Here is an 18,399-nt window from a genome sequence, read left to right as displayed (position 1 = left end):
GTCAGGGCCTGTGGAATGATGTAATTATTACTCTGCACACAATAGTTTTCTTTTTTTTTTCTTAATTCTCTACCCAATATTAGAGATTATGAATTCACATATACACTGTGGCTGAAGCCTGAGCCCAAGAATGCAACTAAAGCTGTGGACACACATGGAACGTCAGGAGCGTGTGGCGGCTGCGTTGCGTGGTGGCTGCGTCGCGCGGTGGCTGCATGATACACGCGTCGGGCGTTCACACCAGCTGCGCGTGTGCTGCATTTCTGATGCTGCTGTCAGCCCTTTCTTTCTACATAGAGTTTGCCTTTTAATGACCATTTCATTTCATTATAAATAAAATGTATATTTATTGTAGACCGAGAAAGGTTAAGAAACGTGTGGGTAATTTGTAAATAATAGTAATAATCCACAATTAAAACTCCGTACTATATTCATTCATTGAGCTCTCCAAGTCACTTTATGTTCTAGAACACTGTCCGGAACATATTTCAGAATAAAAGCCTCATTAACAAATGAAGGAATTCTGTCCACATAAAAAACGCGTGAGGGCTTTTATTTTGAAATGAAAGCAGGAAGTGTTGATTTAAACCCCATACTTTATCAATTCATGGAGCTCTCCAAGTCACTGCAAATTCCACAGCACTGACTGCTCACATTTCAGAATAAAAGCCTCGTGTTAACAAATGAAGGAATTCTGTCCACAGAAAAAACGCTTGAGGGCTTTTATTTTGAAATGAAAGCAGGAAGAGTTGATTTAAAAATAAGTCTTTACTTTTTTTCATCTCCGAAACATATTCTACAGATAGACCTCAAAACTGTAGTACTGTAGCGGGTATGATGTTAATATAAGTGATACATAGGATTTTTTTCCACTGCTAATAGATATGCTGTTAGTAAAATGTATAATAAAGAATTAAACATCCACTTAACTGATCCACTAAACCCTTCAACAACGTTGAAGGGTTGGCAGGGAAATCTCTGTGTTTGTCACTATGGAGATGCCACTCCTGTTAATCAGCCGTTCTTATCATCACACCTCCGGGTGATGCTCCTCCGGCAGGTTGTGAATGGGAATGAGTCGGCCTGTTAGAGAGGCGGGTGCAGACTTAATGCGTTATGGTTTGTGATCAGGCGCTAAGTCACGGTGAAATGAAATGACAGCCGTGAGCCAACGCGACACTCGGGTTCAAGGTGGTACGTTTGTGACAGCACAGATACCAGTTTGAACCCTCAGACTGACTGGGAAATCCCGGAGAGGAAATTGAACAAGTAGTTTCTGCTGACCTTGAGGAAGTCACTTAACCTTCAGTCAGTCACAGTGGGTTTGGGCGATGGCCAAAGCTCTATTGCAATACAGCAGGAGACAGTGGTTTTCACTGAGCAGCAGAAGTCTGCTGAAAACACTGAGACAAAAAAAGTGCTTCCTGTAAATGAAGGATTGTACCCAGAAAGACAAGGCCCAAAGCCAGAGACTGCTACACCAAAATATCTTATTTACAATTAATTCAAATGAGTTTCTCCTTTGATTAAGTAATATCGAGGAGGCTTAAAGGGAAATGTAAAATCTGGTTTATTTCTCACAGCTCACCCCGATATACGTTGTTTTGCATGAGTTTTCGTCTCCCAGAATCTCTACAACAGACGTACTCAACCAGTCAACATGTTCTCATCCCACTTTGTTTCATACTGACGCTTTATCAGACCCTTCGGCGTCACTTTTTGGTCAAAGTAAACACATGCCTAATGTTCTGATTTAAACAAAAACACTTGCTTAGGTTTAGGCGACAAAAACCACTTAGTTAGGTTTAGGAAAAAACACTCCCAACTCGTCAAATACTGCCATTTGGTAAGTGCCCCTCGTTATCGGAAACCGACGCACGGAGGCACCCTTTAGCAACAGTATGTGACAAACCCAGCTTTCAACTAACTCCAATGGTCCAAATTAAATATTCAAATTTTGCTGCTAACCAAATTAAAAAGGTACCCATCAAATTGACACCAAACAATGGCCGGCCTCGGCTTCTGCTTCTCAGGTTTGTCTCAATGCAGGAAGACGAGCCCAGGTGAGCTTCCAGCCCCTTTTTATGAACTCTGCCCCTTCCCTGGGTCCTAGTGCTCGACTTTCACGACCTCCCCTCCACCTGAAAAAGAAAGCACCAACTGTTCCTCCAACAATCTGCTAATATTTTGTTCCTGAAGTTGTCACAGAGGAGCAAAGTTAGGATAAAAGTTACATTTTTCTGCTTTAATTTCGGTTCACTTTGATCTGTGCACTTTAAATCTCACGTCTGGAGATTAACTCTTCCATCTTTGAGTTCAGCGAGAAGAAAAAGTGAGAATATAGGAGAGCACAGTGGTGACACATTTATTAATATGATGAATTGCTTTTGGACGGGACATCTTGTACCGCCTCGTACGAGAAAAGTATGATTTATGATTGCCTCCGAGTTCACTGTCAAAAAACAAAACTGGGGGAATTATCGGCATTTGAGAATCTCTGTAATACAAATTAATGATCACATCACACAGCGAGCCCAGTCGGACCCCGCTGAATTACAGTCCTTAACGGGCTATTTTTGAAACGTTAATCAATTCATGACAAAGCCATAACTCAGTGCAGTGACGGGAAACAAACCTGTGAGTGTTCCATCCTCCTTCAATTATCATTCAATATGGTAGAAATCACCATAGATTTCCACCTTCATAATGAACAAGACAAACTCAACAGCTCTGCGCTTTCAATTTGACTTATTGCATCATTTAAAGGTGAAAATGTGAGTAGCACTTCAACTGAGGAGACTTTTACTCATTTCAGTGGTGGATAAAGTATTCAAATTTGTGAAAAATACACAAGTATTATCAGCTTCATGAAGTTAAAGTATCAGTAGTAAAATTACACAAGTATTACCAGCTTCAAGTAGTTAAATTATCAGCAGTAAAAGTACAGCAGTATCGTCAGTGTCCTGTAGTTAATGTATCAGTAGTAAAAAGACACAAGTATTATCAGCTTCAAGTAGTTAAAGTATGAGTAGTAAAAATACGGCGGTATTGTCAGTTTCATTTAGTTAAAGTAAAAATACACAAGTATTATCAGCTTCATGTAGTTAAAGCATCAGCAATAAAAGTATACACCTATTATCAGTTTTTGCAGTAAAAGTACTCATTGTGCAGTAAAATGTCTGATGTGTGACTGATATCTGATTCTATGTGTCTATTCTATGTTCTATATTATTAGATCGTTAATAGTGAAGCATCAATGTTAGAGCAGGTTGTTACTGTTGTAGCTGTTCCATGTGGAGCTAGTTTTAACTGCTTTATACAGTTAGCTAGTTTAATCCAGTGGTTCCAAACCTAGGGGTCGGGACCCTCCAAAGGGTCACCGGATAAATCTGAGGGGGTCGTGAGATGATTAATGGGAGAGAAGAAAAAGACTAAATTAGGTTCTGATACAAATCTGTTTTCAGTTTCAGGAAAAAAAATAGATATTTATGATTTGGACAGTTATTGAAATAAAATCATGTGAGGAGTTTAAAGGACAAAAATGTCTCTTGGGTGGAAATGACGACAACTCAGAGACATCTGAAACATAACAAGAGACACAAATAGACACCTTTTTTTTTCTTTTGCAAGAAATTACAAACCAAACAGATTGTGATTATGCAACCAGTTTATCTATCAGATTTCCCTCTGAAATGTACTGGAGTGGAAGTAAGAAGAAGCATACATAAAGTACAAGTAACTCAAAACTGTACTTAAAGCTGCAGTGGGTAGAAATGGAGCAAATAGGAATACAAAAAGTTATTTTTATAAAACAGTCACTATATCCTGAGAGTAGTGCATATTATCAAAAATATACAACTTTGAATTTGTTGTTTATGTTATGTTTGTTTACTTTAGAATGGTTTATAAAAAATATTCTAACAGCTCATATTGAGGTAAGACAAACAGGATCATCAACGACGATAGACGGTAAATATAAAACATTGCTCGACAAAATTTACGTAATTCAAACGTCTTTTTCAGTTACAGTAACAAAACAGTAGACTGATAAATCTACAAATATTAGAGTAAAAGAGTCATATTGTCTCAGCTAGTATCTCTCTGCCCCGTCAGAGGCAGCTCTTTCCCTCGCCTCTTTCTTTTTTCTGGGTATTTTTGGCATACAGTAGATTTTGCTTTTGTTTGCATACTACATACTACATGCTACATTTTGGCCAAATCAGTATGTACTACTAGTATAGTATGCAGTTTCGAATATAGCCACAGACTAAATACACTAGGAGAGTAGGGTGATTCAACACAGGTGGAAAAAATCAGGGCAGGGCAGACATCACAAAAGGCGGGAAACAAACAGATGCAGGAAGTAAAACCTGACAAGACCCAAGAGGAGTGAACTTCTCAAAATAAAACAAGAAACAAACGACAACAAAAACCCAGGACCATGACACCATGAAACTTCCCCATTGCATTACTTACATTAAGACAATTATTGGTTGAAAATGTATGTTTAAATATGTAAATGAGGCGTTTTCTTCTTAAGTATGTGCTAATTTTCATACATTTTCAGAACAGAAATCTGAACATTGGATAAAGTCAGGTTCAAACTTCTAGTTTAGTTTTGTTGACCAAAGGTTTTTGATCTCTTTTTATCACTCCATAAATCAGAAAATACCGTTAACAGCCCAAAGAAACTTTTTAGGAATAAAATGTTTGATAAATCGGGCTATGAATGATATATGAACAAACCCCTCAGTAAAAACCTTCAGAATTAAACTGGAAAGTTTGGTGGATGTACATGCTACTGAAGTGGAGATTTCTGGCTCAGAGTATGAGAAAAATAACTCAACTCAAAATATCCCAAAATCTCAAAATACCAATGCAAGAAAAACAATGTTTTGGCCTGGGGTGTCTCCCCTTAAGGAAATGGCCTTGGCGGAGGTCTGGGCCCTTGTAGTTGTCAGTGTAATCAAACTCAGCCATTAACCCTCTGACACCCACTTAGACCTGTTTATATCTTTTTTAGGGGGGTACAGTGGGTCTTGAGGGGGCGATAGCAGGTCAGTCAGCATATGTCACATAGAAGATATGTACATCATTTGAAAGCTGGGAATCTAATTAATAAATGAATAACATAAATTTTGAAAGTGTCTAAGGGCTTAGAAAATGATGATATAAGTATATGATCCCCATGCTCTATTATGTCTCATAAGTTGAACAATGTTTGGAGTTGATACCATTTGTTACACAGATTTGGTGCTTGATTTAATAATTTTTTATCACTCGAGAATTTATAAAAATGATCAACAATCCCTCCAAATTACCACATTAAGACACCAAGACCTTGATGAAACACCATAGGAAAAAGCCATGCTGTGATTTGATTTCAAATATTTTGACTTTTGGAGGTTTCTGCAAGAATTGCATTTTTCAGCGACTATATGGCGAGCACTTCGGTTCTGGAAACTGCTCAGAAACCCCCTTATTGTGAATCCACTTAGGAAAGCCATCCATCCTCTGAATGCTTTAGGTCTTTAGTTTGTGGCTGTAAAGTTTCATGAAGCTGCGATTATCCTAGAGGTCACAACAGGTCATTTTACACGGTGAGGTCACGTTTCAATAAATGGTCTCACGACAATTAAATGACTACTATGGGGACTAACATCACACATGAATACAGTTGGGCTCATTGGATCCACAAGAGTCTCAGCTTTACAGTCAAACCAATTGATGTAATTCCAAGACTGTTTAGGGACCCCAGTATGCAGAAATGTTCAAATACACCATTTGAGAATTGGCAAAAATAACACATTTATACTGCATTCAAAAGAACTGCATGTGATTATCAGAAATTGGGCATGTCTGTAAAGGGTAGACTCGTGGGTACCCATAGAACCCATTTTCATTCACATATCTCAAGGTCAAATAATCAGCAAATAACTTCTTTGAAATTTCTTAAAAAACTCCCTGAATCCTTACATCAGCTACCAGGTTACATTTGTGTAGAAAATAAGTCACACAATGGTGAGATTTGTGTCTGATCAGAAGTGTCTTCTATTAGTTTTGGGTTTCCACCTCCGATGAAGAGCAGCGCACAGCCTCTTCTCAAGCCTGAGGGCCCTATTATAACCATTATATGCTATTTTAGCATAAAATGATTAAATCATTTTTATAACAAAGTCATTTTCAATAAATCTTGAGGTAAATATTGGGGCAATTTGGCAGTAATTCCAAAGAAATTTTGAATAGGTTACTAGCTAATTATCACCTAATTATCAATAATTTGAAGACCTGTAAAATTAAGTGTTACCGTGACAGGATGCCTGAAACAATAAGACAATTTGTAACAGCAATGGTGATTACTTTCCTCCAAAATACAGCGTTTTAGAACAAAACTCACATTCATAATCTCACTACTACTTCAAGGGAAAGGCCCGTGTGACATCACCTGCGCTGTTACAGCAGCTCCCATCGCACCTTGTGGGCTCAGAGTTCGTCGCCATGGCAACCCAGGCAATATACGTGTTGTTATTTGCAGACTTTGACTTCACAGTCCCACCACTGCCATTATGTATCAGTTCTCACCGAGACAGAGAGGCTGCGGAGGAGGTGCAAAGTGAGAGAATAAGGACATGAATTGAGAAATGGAGAGGAGGAGTCCTTTTGATTTATTTATTCATTTTACTCTCATGGCGTACAGTGTTCACTGAAATATTGAAAGCACTAATCTTAGATGTGTGTGTGTGTGTGTGTGTGTGTGTGGCTGTCTAACAGGTACATGTGTGTTGTAACAATTATCAGGTCTCCCTGTTACCGTGTGTTTTGGTCCCCACCTCGGCACCTTTATGTGCCTCAAGCATCCCTGAGGAGGATACGAGGCAGCGAGGTGCTAAAGGCCAGAATAGAGTGAGATGGAAACCTGTTTGTGTGAAAAGGCAGACGTGAGAAAATGTGGTTATGCCTGTTAGGTGTCAGACATACATGACATCAAAGTAGATTAAATTTGGAGAGTGGATTCCTTTAAAGAGCACGATCAAAACAAAACGGGAGCAAATAAAGTTGAGTAAAGGCCTCCACTGATCTGTTTCCTTTGAGCTGAATCTTTCTGATTTTTTGTCAGACTTGTGTGAATGTATGGATTCTTCATGTAGCGGCATGGCTCTGAATATTTTTATATTTAGATGTATTACTATGCAGACCATTTCCAACAACTATCGGTAACACTTAATTTTACAGGTCAGCAAATTTCATGGTAATTTGATGATAATGAACAAGTGGCCTATTTGGACTATCTTTGGAATTACTGACAAATTATCCCAATATTTACCTTAAAATGTATAAAAAATTACTTTATAATAAACATTACATAATAATTATATGCTAAAATAACATGTAATTGTTAAAATAGGGCCCTTAGGCTTGAGAACAGACTGTGCTCTGCTCTTCATCGGAGGTGGAAAACCAAAACTAATAGAAGATACTTCTGATCAGACACAAATCTCTACATCGTGTGACTTATTGACGAACACCAGTATAACCTCTTAAGTGATGTAATGATTCATGGAGTGTATTCTTTTCCTGGAAATTTATTAAATACATTACCAGTTATTGGGAAATAGTGGAATATAATTAGTAAATAATGTTTATAATAAAGTAATTTTCAATAAATTTTGAGGTAAATATTGAGGTAATTTGGCAGCAAGTCCAGAGAAATTTCAAACAGGTTACCTGCTAATTATCACCTAATTATCATTAAATTTGCGGACTTGTAAAATGAAGTGTTAGCAAACGATCTTAACAGGGGGCGCTCAAATGGTGCTGACTATGAACCACAATGTCAATTTGTTTCCCGGCTCTTCCCCATATCTCTCCTGTCCTCTCTTTACTGTCCACTCTCACATACAGAGACAAAATGCCTCCAACCGTATCCTAATTCCTTCTACTTCTTGCTCAGGTGTCATCGCATGACCAAAGTACGGGACTTCTGTCATGTGATTGATAACAGGTAGTCTTTGAGCTAAATTAGTGAACCTTGAATTTAGAAGGTTTATCAACAACAAGGTACTGCATTTAGCATACAAAATATGCTCAAATCATAACATGGCAAACTCAAGCCCAACAGGCAACAACAGCTGTCAGTGTGTCAGTGTGCTGACTTGACTATGACTTGCCCAAAGACTGCATGTGATTATCATAAAGTGGTCATGTCTGTAAAGGGGAGACTCGTGGGTACCCATAGAACCCATTTTCATTCACATATCTTAAGGTCAGAGGTCAAGGGACCTCTTTAACCTAGTATGATATGGTTGGTACCAATGGATTCCTTAGGTTTTTATAGTTTCATAAATCAGTATCTTCACTCTATCTTTAAAACTGAGCCAGCTCCAACCTAAAAATCGCAAGTTACATTAATGCATTAAAGAAATCAGTGACGTTAAAACAAATTTGCTTTAATGCGTTATTGCCGCGTTAACTTTGACAGCCCTAATATATATATATATATATATATATATATATCACAACAGAAGTAATCTCATGACATTTTTCATATAGAAGTGGACTAGATCGTACTCTTCTAGACCCAAATTCCCCCATGAGAAAGCATTTGGGCAACGACGGCAATGAAGACATCCCCTTAAAAGCAGCAGTAGGTGGAAATGGAGCAAATATGATTAAAAAAGTTATTTTTATAAAACGTTCACTATATCCTGACAGTAGTTCATGAGAAAGGTAATCTGAAAAAAGTCATGTGCCTCTGTGTCCTCCGGTGTTCCTAATGGCATCTGCAAGATTTCACAGACCGGAGGAAAACAACCAGTCAGAGCTGATCTGGAGTCTGCTGTCCAGCTGCTGTCAATCACTCGCAAACTCCGATCAAAAAGTCAAATTAGGCAGCTCTGATCAAATATGAATCAATTGTTTGTTACTGTCATGCCTATTTCTCGCCTCAAATGTTTTCAGAAACATCTTGTAGTGCACTGTTTGGCTGTAAAATGAGAGGGTTTGTGACCCTGCAGCCATGTTGAGATCAGTTGAGGAAATACCAAGCACCGCCCGCCAGTCGGAGCAAATTTTCTCATTCTAAAGCTAAACGGTCCTCTTTACAGTAAATTAATATTTCCACCGTTCATCTGCATGAACACTCGCACTACCCTTGGTGAAGGAAAAGGCAGAAGAATTGGCAGTGAACAAGTAAATAGAAAAGCTGTCCGTTTCATTACTTGGTATTCATGTAATAAATATACAAATGTCAAGTAGACGGTAATCTGCATTAGAAATGACAACAACAAAAATGTGGTTATAATAATCGTCCGCTTATAGTGATCAATTTGACCCGGACAGATGTGATTACCATAAGCGGTTTCCACTGTATATCGAGGTTAAGAGACAGTTTGAGGGTAAAATGTCAAGAACTCAACAGGTTAAAAGTCGTAAGGTCTGTGGTATGAAGCTGAGGTACCAGGTGCTGAAAATAAATCTGAAAAACAAAACAAAACCAAATTATAAAAATGTAAAGCCATAGCATCCGACCAGATTAAAAAAAACAAAAAACAAAACAGAACAAATTAACTTGAACTAGTTCATTTTTTTGAGACTGTGAACTTAGTTCAAAATTAGAAATTGTGAACTATGATCGTGAACTATTTCACTTTATTCTGTGTGAACTGAACTTTGGGCTTGCTCTAGTAAAGAGGGAACTTGTACAACACTGATTACCCCTGCATTCTGAGAGCACAGTGTTCCAGTGGGGTAATAGGGTACTACGACCTCTTTAATATAATATGGTGCCTGATCATTAAGGGCTTTGGGGAGGAGAAGGATTTTAAATTATATTCTGGGTTTTACAGCGAGCCAGTGCAGAGAAGCTAATACGGGAGAAATATGATTCGCAGCATTCTGGACCAACTGGAGAGTCTTAAATTGGGAATTATTGGGGCAGCCTGATAACAAGAAGTTGCAATAATCTAGCCTAGACGTAACAAATGCATATATGTGTTCCCAAGGTCAAGAATAAACTTCCACACTCAAACATATAGAAGAGATTATAATGAGGTCATTCTTGATTTAATTTGATGATTCATATCAGCCCACAGTGACTAATGTCATTTTGTAGTCTGGAAAACACACCGAGGGGAATTCATTGTGAACAATATCCCAGTGTGGATACATCACTTTAAAGAAAAGGTATTTCTAATTGATATTACAGGCTATCAGAAGGTTGAGTCTGTAATTTTTTGGTCTGAATCACATCATATGTTGTCCCACTGCACTCAAAAGCCAATTAATTCTCATTCTCTATCAGAATCTGTGCCTGACTCATTCTCACTTGGAGATATTACTCATCAAAAAAAAAAAACCTTGGCTTCACCCAACAATGGAACACACATATTCTGTTCTATATTTTAATTAGAAATATAATTGGAACTCATTATATTAAATATAAAAAAATGGAAACCTTCCTTTCAGTTGGTTTTATACAGGAAATGTTGCTTGGTGCTTGCAGGTTAATTGAACAAATATAATTTCCGTGACTTCCTGGTTTTGAAAACACAAACATATTCAGGAAATTCCCCTCCACACTGCAAATGACATACAGCTACTGGTAATTATCTGTAATAAACACACCCTCCGACAAATATTGAAGTCCAGAAATTGAAGTCTTGAAGAGCGTGGATGGTTCAAATGGAAAATCTGTGCTCTGTAAGGTGAGTGCAAACAGTATGCAATCAACTGGCTTTGGATTTTAAAGGGAATGTTTCAAATAAAAGTGCAGCGTGTAGGATTTCGTGGCATCTAGTGGTGTGGTTGCAGATTGCAACCAACTCAGTGCCCTTTCACTCACTCCTCCCTTTCCAAGACTGCGGTAACGTGAGCCGCGAAGTGCAAAACCGTGGTAACGCCGTTAGACCTGCTCAAAGGTCATCCTTACCATAATAACACTACTTTAGGAGAAACTGAAGTCAGACGACGGCTGGCGGTACTACGGTTTTGCACACTGAGGCTCGCATTACCGCAGTTTCACAAGTGTCTCGGAGAACTACGGTGGCCTTCAGGGAACGTAAAAACGTGAAAGGCTCTCTCTAGAGTCAGTGTTTGGTTTGTCTGTTCTGGGCTACTGTAAAAAACATGGTGGAGCAACATGGCTGAGTCCGTAAAGAGGACCCGCTCCCCATGTAGACATGAAGGGCTCATTCTAAGGTAACGCGGTGATTCTTACTTTCAGGTGATTAAACACTAATAAAAACATATGAATATTATATTCCCTTTCTGCTAATAGATTCCCCGAAATGTTACGCACTGTTCTTTTAAGGGGTCTCCAGATATTTCAAGCAAACACCTTGACAGATATTCAGTTGAAGGTATACTGCTTTCAATTTTAAAGGGAAAATAATACAAAAATTGTAGTTGTATCTACACCAGCCAGGAAGAGCTCCAAGCTCAACAAACTCTCTGAATTAAATATACTGTGAGGAACTACAACTGGTTATAAAACAGTCTCAATATAATACTAATCCCACTATATGACCTTCATAAATAAGCAAGACCATCAGCGAGATGATTCTTAATGCTTGTCATTGGTGCCACCGGGTCGGATTCCGCACAAAATCAGACGAAATCATGCAGGTTCACCAGCAACCCGTTCTCACTCCCGTGTGTGTGCCTCTCGGCATCAGAAACCGACCCACGAAGGCGCCCTTCAGGAACATTATGTGACGATCCGGGCCTTAGACTAACTCCAATGTAAACCGACAAGCGGCGTTATTCAACAGTCGGAGCAAGTGACGCAGTATCAATAGCGTGAGTCCGCTAAGGGCGGGTGGGAGGCGTGGTGGATGGGTCAAACAAACACAAGACATTCAACCAGGAGACCGGTGTTCTTGCCATTAACTTATTTTGTCACGTCAGTCTTTAGTCACATGACTCATCTGTATCATCAGTCCTGTGAGTCACTAGTAAGTGAAGTTAACGTCTACCACGACCGTTTCCTAACCCTACCTAAGTTATTGTGTTGCCTAAACCTAAATTCCTGTGAAAACTGAAGTTTATTTTGAAAGGACACCATGCATGTAATGAACGTATATTGACACGCCATCCCTGGTCCGTCCAAAAGTAATGCAAGAGGGGCATCCCGAGCATCTATCTCTGATGCAGAGGGGCACTGACCAAGCGCCGTTTTTTGACGAGTTGGGAGTGAGAATGTGTTGTCACCAGAAACTCCTTCATTTCAGACTCCAGCGTGGCTCTGGCGGGAGGTGGAGAGCTCTGCTCTGGAACAGAGCGTCGCCTCACTGCTCCGTCGGTCCCCGCTGGGAGCCAACACCAACACCACGCTGCTGGAGGGCCAGGCCATATTGATGATCAGAGAGAGGCACAGGAGAACCAGAACCAGGTCTGCGTAAAGCAGACTGTCAGAGCTGTTGCAGTAAAACAAGAGGTTTCTAAAGGGACTCTGGTGCTCGGAAACACTACCACTTCTGTCCACAGGGACCGCCAAAATCAACACAATATTAAATTCCTTGTAGTAACTTTAAACAAAAAAAAAAATGCAGTGTGTCATCATCCTTACTGGGAAGACAACCTCATTTCTAAAACTGTTACCGCTAAGGTTAATGGTTGAGTACGTTTATGCACAAAAACTAGTTTGTTATGATCAGGAAAAGATTGTAGTTTGAGTTTATATTTAGCATTTAGCATGAATCATGAACTACATTTCTTCACAATCCATTCAATAATTGTTGATATATTTCAGTCTGAACCAAAGTGGTGGAATGACCGATAAAAATGTTACAAAGCTGCGAAAGTAATAGAGATGGTTCTGGTTTAATATCAGTTTGTATTTAGACTATTAAGGACAGGAATAAAAAAGACATATGTTTACTCAAAGAGTCACAATGGCTGCAACTATTGCAAACTTGATCTCATATATATATGATCTATATATTCACTCTATTGTGTTTAAGTTATATTTTAACTCCTCCGCTATATTCAATCTACATTCAAACTACTTATGAAAATAAACATAAACAGCCTGCTGTCTATACCCAGTGGTGGATCTGTACTTCGGAATGAAACACACCCTTGTGTTATAGATGAAGGAACAGCATTCAGCACAGGATGTGGGACGAAGCTCCACCCCTCTCCAGACTCACCCGGGACAAATCAGGAAACACATTGTTATACTTCCAAGCTACCAAACTAACAACATCCTCTGAGTGAGTTCATCTACAGGAGAGAAAAGTGGAAAACTACAACACTGCTGCTTCAACCTGCTGACGCTCCACACACTGAAGGTGAGTTTGACTAAAAACACGACTCAAAGTGAAAGTAAATGTCAGTGAAGCTAGTAGAGGAGGGAGGGGAGCCAGGACTAAATATACTTCTGTCTGCTGTGTTTTCAGCTTCACTCAGAGACGAAATGGCTTCCAGATTAGAGGAGGATCTCTGCTGTCCGGTCTGTCGTGACGTCTTTAGAGATCCTGTTGTTCTGTCATGTAGCCAAAGTTTCTGTAAAGACTGCCTGAAGAGCTCTTGGAGAGAGAAACCAACACGTGAGTGTCCACTTTGTAAAACAATATCTTCAACATCAAAACCACCTTTAAACCGGGCGTTAAAGAACCTGTGTGAGACCTTTTTACCGGAGAGAAATCAGAGAGCTTCAGAGGCTCTCTGCAGTCTGCACTCTGAGAAACTCAAACTCTTCTGTCTGGACCATCAGCAGCCAGTTTGTGTCGTCTGCAGAGATTCAGAAAAACACACCAACCACAGATTCAGACCCATCGATGAAGCTGCACGACAACACAAGAAGGAACTTCAGGAAACTCTGGAGACCTTAAAGGAGAAGTTAAAGGTTTTTGAACAAGTTAAAGTGAAGTCTGATCAAACAGCAGAACACATGAAGGTCCAGGCCCGACACACAGAGAGGCAGATTAAGGAGCAGTTTAAGAAGCTTCACCAATTTCTAGAAGAGGAAGAGGAGGCCAGGATCTCTGCTCTGAGGGAGGAAGAGGAGCAGAAGAGTAAGATGATGAAGGAGAAGATGGAGGCTCTGAGCAGAGAGATAGCAGCTCTTTCAGACACAGTCAGAGCCACAGAGGAGGAGCTGAGAGCTGAAGACGTCTCATTCCTGCACAACTACAAGGCTGCAGTGGAAAGAGTCCAGCAGCGCCCCCTGCTGGAGGATCCACAGCTGCTCTCAGGAGCTCTGATAGACGAGGCCAAACACCTGGGCAACCTGACCTTCAACATCTGGAACAAGATGAAGGAGGTGATCTCCTACACTCCTCTGATTCTGGATCCAAACACTGCTCATCCAAAACTCATCCTGTCTGAAGATCTGACCAGTGTGAGACGAGGAGAGGAACAGCAGCTTCCTGATAATCCAGAGAGGTTTGATGAAAACAGGTCTGTCCTGGGCTCTGAGGGCTTTAACTCTGGGACTCACAGCTGGGATGTCGAGGTTGGAGACAGTACAGGGTGGGCACTGGGTGTGTCAGCAGAGTCTGTCCAGAGGAAGGGACGCTTACAGTCTGGATTATGGACAGTAGGGTTCTGTAAAGGTAAATACTTTGCACTGTCACCATCAACTCCAGCCACTGAAATCAGAGTCCAGAAGAAGCTCCAGAGGATCAGAGTGAATCTGGACTGGAACAGAGGAAAGCTGTCGTTCTCGGATCTTGAAACTAACACACACATACACACCTTCACACACACTTTCACTGAGAAGCTGTTTCCAATCATTCTCACTGTGGATAAACTGAATATATTACCACTGAAGGTGTGTGTGACAGTGGAACAGAGCAGTTAGAGATAAAGAAGCTGATTATAGGCATTATGTTTATTTCTTAAAAGTAAAAGTGTCTGAATTTAACCCCTTAAGCTGCACCTGTCCTCCTGCTGTCTCATTACTCCAAAGATATGTTTATTTTTGTTTCACTTACTATGTTTATAAATTATTATTTTCTGTTTTCTGTTATTTAGGTTAACATCTGCTTTTTGTTTATATTGTTACCTTTTCACAAACTTATTTCACTTATTATTTCTGATCTTTATGTTTGGTTCATTTAGCTTTTTTCTTTTGGAGATATTGTTTCATTTTAAATTGATTATTTCCAAACATTACAATCAATGTGTGATTACATATACGGAATGTTTACAATTTATACAATATATATTTTAAATAATCCTAAATATATATGAAATATGTCCGATTAGATCCAATAAAGAAAAGATGATTCTGTCTGTACGTGTTTTCATTCAGTTTCCATCAGTTGAATTCTGCTCTCTGCTTCAGAAGAAGAATTGTTCTATTTAAGGTGGACATCTCAGCTGTAAGGTAGATGTTTCAGTTTGGGTTCAGACTTTGTGTAATTTTTGTGACTGAATCTTTCTCTGCTGTTTCTCCCTTCATAAAACGAGAAAAGGCAAAACACACTGAATATAAAGATATCCGAATAAGTCGAATAATTTCGACAATAGAATGTTGCAATGGAAACTAAAACAGAATTGTCACAAATTAATAGGAACAAAAGGAAAACAACTGAAAAATGTCCAAAACACCAATAACTACAAGTAACATCTATGGAAGTTTAATCAATGTTTGATTGCTGATGGGAATGTCAATAATTCTGCAGGTATTTGGTTCAACCAATGTATATTAAAACAAAGTATTGGTTTAAAATGCATTGGTTTAAAATGATGGCGCTAGATGAAAAGTCAGAGGATCACCAAAGTTTTTCCAATTCATCCTGAGGGGAACAGGCATGTTTGTATCACATTTCATGACAATCCATCCAATAGTTGTTGAAACATTTCACTAAAAAACTACATACTGTATGTCAACTTCATGGTGGCGCTAGAGGGAAAGTCAGAGGATCACCAAAGTCATCGGGATTAACTTTCTGGTGACTATAAATATCTGTACAAAATGTTGTGCCAATCCAACTTGTCAATGTTCAGATATTTCACAGAATAAGTAGTCGTCCTGCTGGTGGCACCAGAAGAAAAGTCAGGGGATATATCAGTAAAATTAATCCTTTGGGCACCGTGGATATCTGAATCAAATGTTGTGGCAATCCATCTGACAGTTGTCAAGGCATTTCATTAGGATAGGACAGTAGGATTCGTCCTCTGGGGAACATGAATGTCTGAGCAAACTTTCATGACAATCTATCCAGTAGCTGTTGAGATGTTTCAGTCTGGGCTGCAGTGGTGAACCGACCGACAGACCAACTCGTTCTCAGTTCCATCTTGTCAAATACCGCCGATTGGGCAGTGCCCCTCGGCATCGGAAACTGATGCACAGAGGCACCCTTTAGCAACAGTATGTAAGGAACCGGGCTTTCAACTAACTCCAATGTAAACACACCCGCGACGTTATTCGACTGTCAGAGCAAGTGACGTAGTATTAATAGCGTAGACTGACTTATTTTGTCACGTCAGTTGATAGTCATGTGACTCATTAATATCGTCAGTCCGTTGAGTCACGGAAGTCACTAGTCACATGAGTCATTACTTAGTGAGGTTAACATCAACCACGACCAACCCTACATAAGTGGTTGTGTTGCCTAAACTTAACTTCCTGTGCAAACATAATTTTATTTTGAAAGGATACTATGCATATAAAAAGCGCATATTGACACACCGTCCCTGATCTGTCCAAAAGTAATGCAATAGGGGTACCCAGTGCTTTGGTCCTTGATGCCGAGGGGCACTGACCAAGCGGCGGTATTTGACGAGTTGGGAGTGAGAATGTGTTGGACAGCCTTACATCGAGCCCTGTCACAAGCATGACTTAAAACTACTTAGTTGAGCTCACTGAAAACTTGTTGTCAAATAACTACGGAAGTGGCGTCACATAAGTACAGAAGTTACGTGACAAATAAGTCAAAGTTAGGGTTAAAATAACTACAGAAGTGGCGTCACTGAAGTACAGACGTGACAGATAATCAACATAGATTTCTGGTTTCACATGGGACATGAACACTTGTCTCCTGGACGCAAATCTTATGTTTTTTGACCCACCCAACCACCCAACCACCCCGACCTCCTCCTTTCGCATCATTTGTTGCTCTTTATACTTCCTGGTTCACGATTAGCCTATACGGATTACATACAAATTGATTTTCTGGGATATATACAAATTACAGTGCATTACTTTTTGTAGGTATAGCTATGAACGGTGTACGAGAACAGCCTGCACATTTATAGGTACAGACCCAGTGTGTTCCCAAAGGCCTTTCTTGTGCTTATAGTGGCACTGCAACATGAGGAACTTTTATAGGAAAGTTCTAAAGAGGGCGTTTTTCTATCTCATTATTTATTTATTCATTATGTAATGCTGACATTTAGTACAATTGTTTCTTTAAAAAGTTTAAATGTTTTCTTGCAGGCTTTAAGATCACAGCAGTTAATCAGCGGACTAGTTTTACAACCAGAGGAGAACATCGGTGCAACCTCGTAGCTCAGGAGTTCAAACTGCCCTAAAACTACATTTGCAGCAGCGTGGGTTGATACACAATTTCTGTTGGATTATCTTGACTGGTCGTGACTTTCCCACTGAATAGGCCAAGATACAGGCAGACCTTTGGAGTAGCTCTGGAGCAAAGCCATCTTTACCTTATGCAAATTAATTGATAATTTTTGATATATATGGTATCCATTTGTTGACAGTGGAGAGAGTTAAACACAAAGTATTCTCTTAGATTTAGTTTGCTATAAAAAATGAAACGGTGTGGTGGAGAATCTGTGATTGTTATACTTTCTCTTATTGTTTTTTTTTTTTCTCCATTTCTCCGTGTGGATCCATTGAATGTAGGGAAAATAAAATGCTATGAAATCCAATAGAGAGGAAAAACAACAAACTGATATCCCATTTAAGCATACGGTGTAGCAGCCAAGCACTGCACTATGGGTAATAAATCAATGTTACTGACAACTGTCCACGCTGTGTCTCTGTAAACCAGTGAGATCAGCTGGTCTACTAGTCCACAACAACAGTGGTGCTTTGAGCTAAATGCTAATGTCAGCATGCTAACATACTCACCATGGATGCATAAAGAGAAGTGGATGCAGCGTTGTAGGCGGGCTCCCGTTCATTCCTATGAGAGTTGCTAAGTGGCACATGAAGCCAAAATGGCTCGACAGTGATAAAGTCCCCGGATCATCCGGCGATCTTCCGCATCCTATTGAGCCCATAGAGCAGGCGCAGTAGCGTTTCCTTTAACTCTGCCTCCTAGCCCTCGCTCCAGCCTCGGTCTGGGTCTCATTCACATGAACGGAGGGAAATAACTCGGGATTCGTCTGTTAGTGCATTTTACAACTTTTAGGACCTACTGATTTAAAAAAAGGGCTATTCAAGTGGTCATACTGAGAAATTGATTCACCTCAAAAAAAATTATCCGC

General features: G+C 39.7%; 1 protein-coding gene across 1 annotated transcript; it reads left to right on the top strand.

Annotated features, from left to right (window-relative positions):
• Positions 1–13,177: 13,177 nt before the first annotated feature.
• On the top strand, positions 13,178–15,045 carry LOC119500473 (nuclear factor 7, brain-like). The gene is made up of 2 exons (XM_037790237.1): positions 13,178–13,289; positions 13,398–15,045. The coding sequence occupies exon 2, from the start codon at positions 13,415–13,417 to the stop codon at positions 14,801–14,803; it is 1,389 nt and encodes a 462-aa protein (XP_037646165.1). The 5' UTR covers positions 13,178–13,289; positions 13,398–13,414; the 3' UTR covers positions 14,804–15,045.
• Positions 15,046–18,399: the final 3,354 nt, after the last annotated feature.

The sequence above is a fragment of the Sebastes umbrosus genome, chromosome 1 (genome assembly GCF_015220745.1).
Source record: "Sebastes umbrosus isolate fSebUmb1 chromosome 1, fSebUmb1.pri, whole genome shotgun sequence".
Classification (NCBI taxonomy): Eukaryota; Metazoa; Chordata; class Actinopteri; order Perciformes; family Sebastidae; genus Sebastes; species Sebastes umbrosus.
The sequence above is the reverse complement of the archived record's forward strand: the minus strand, read 5'-3'. Positions and strand labels throughout refer to the sequence as shown.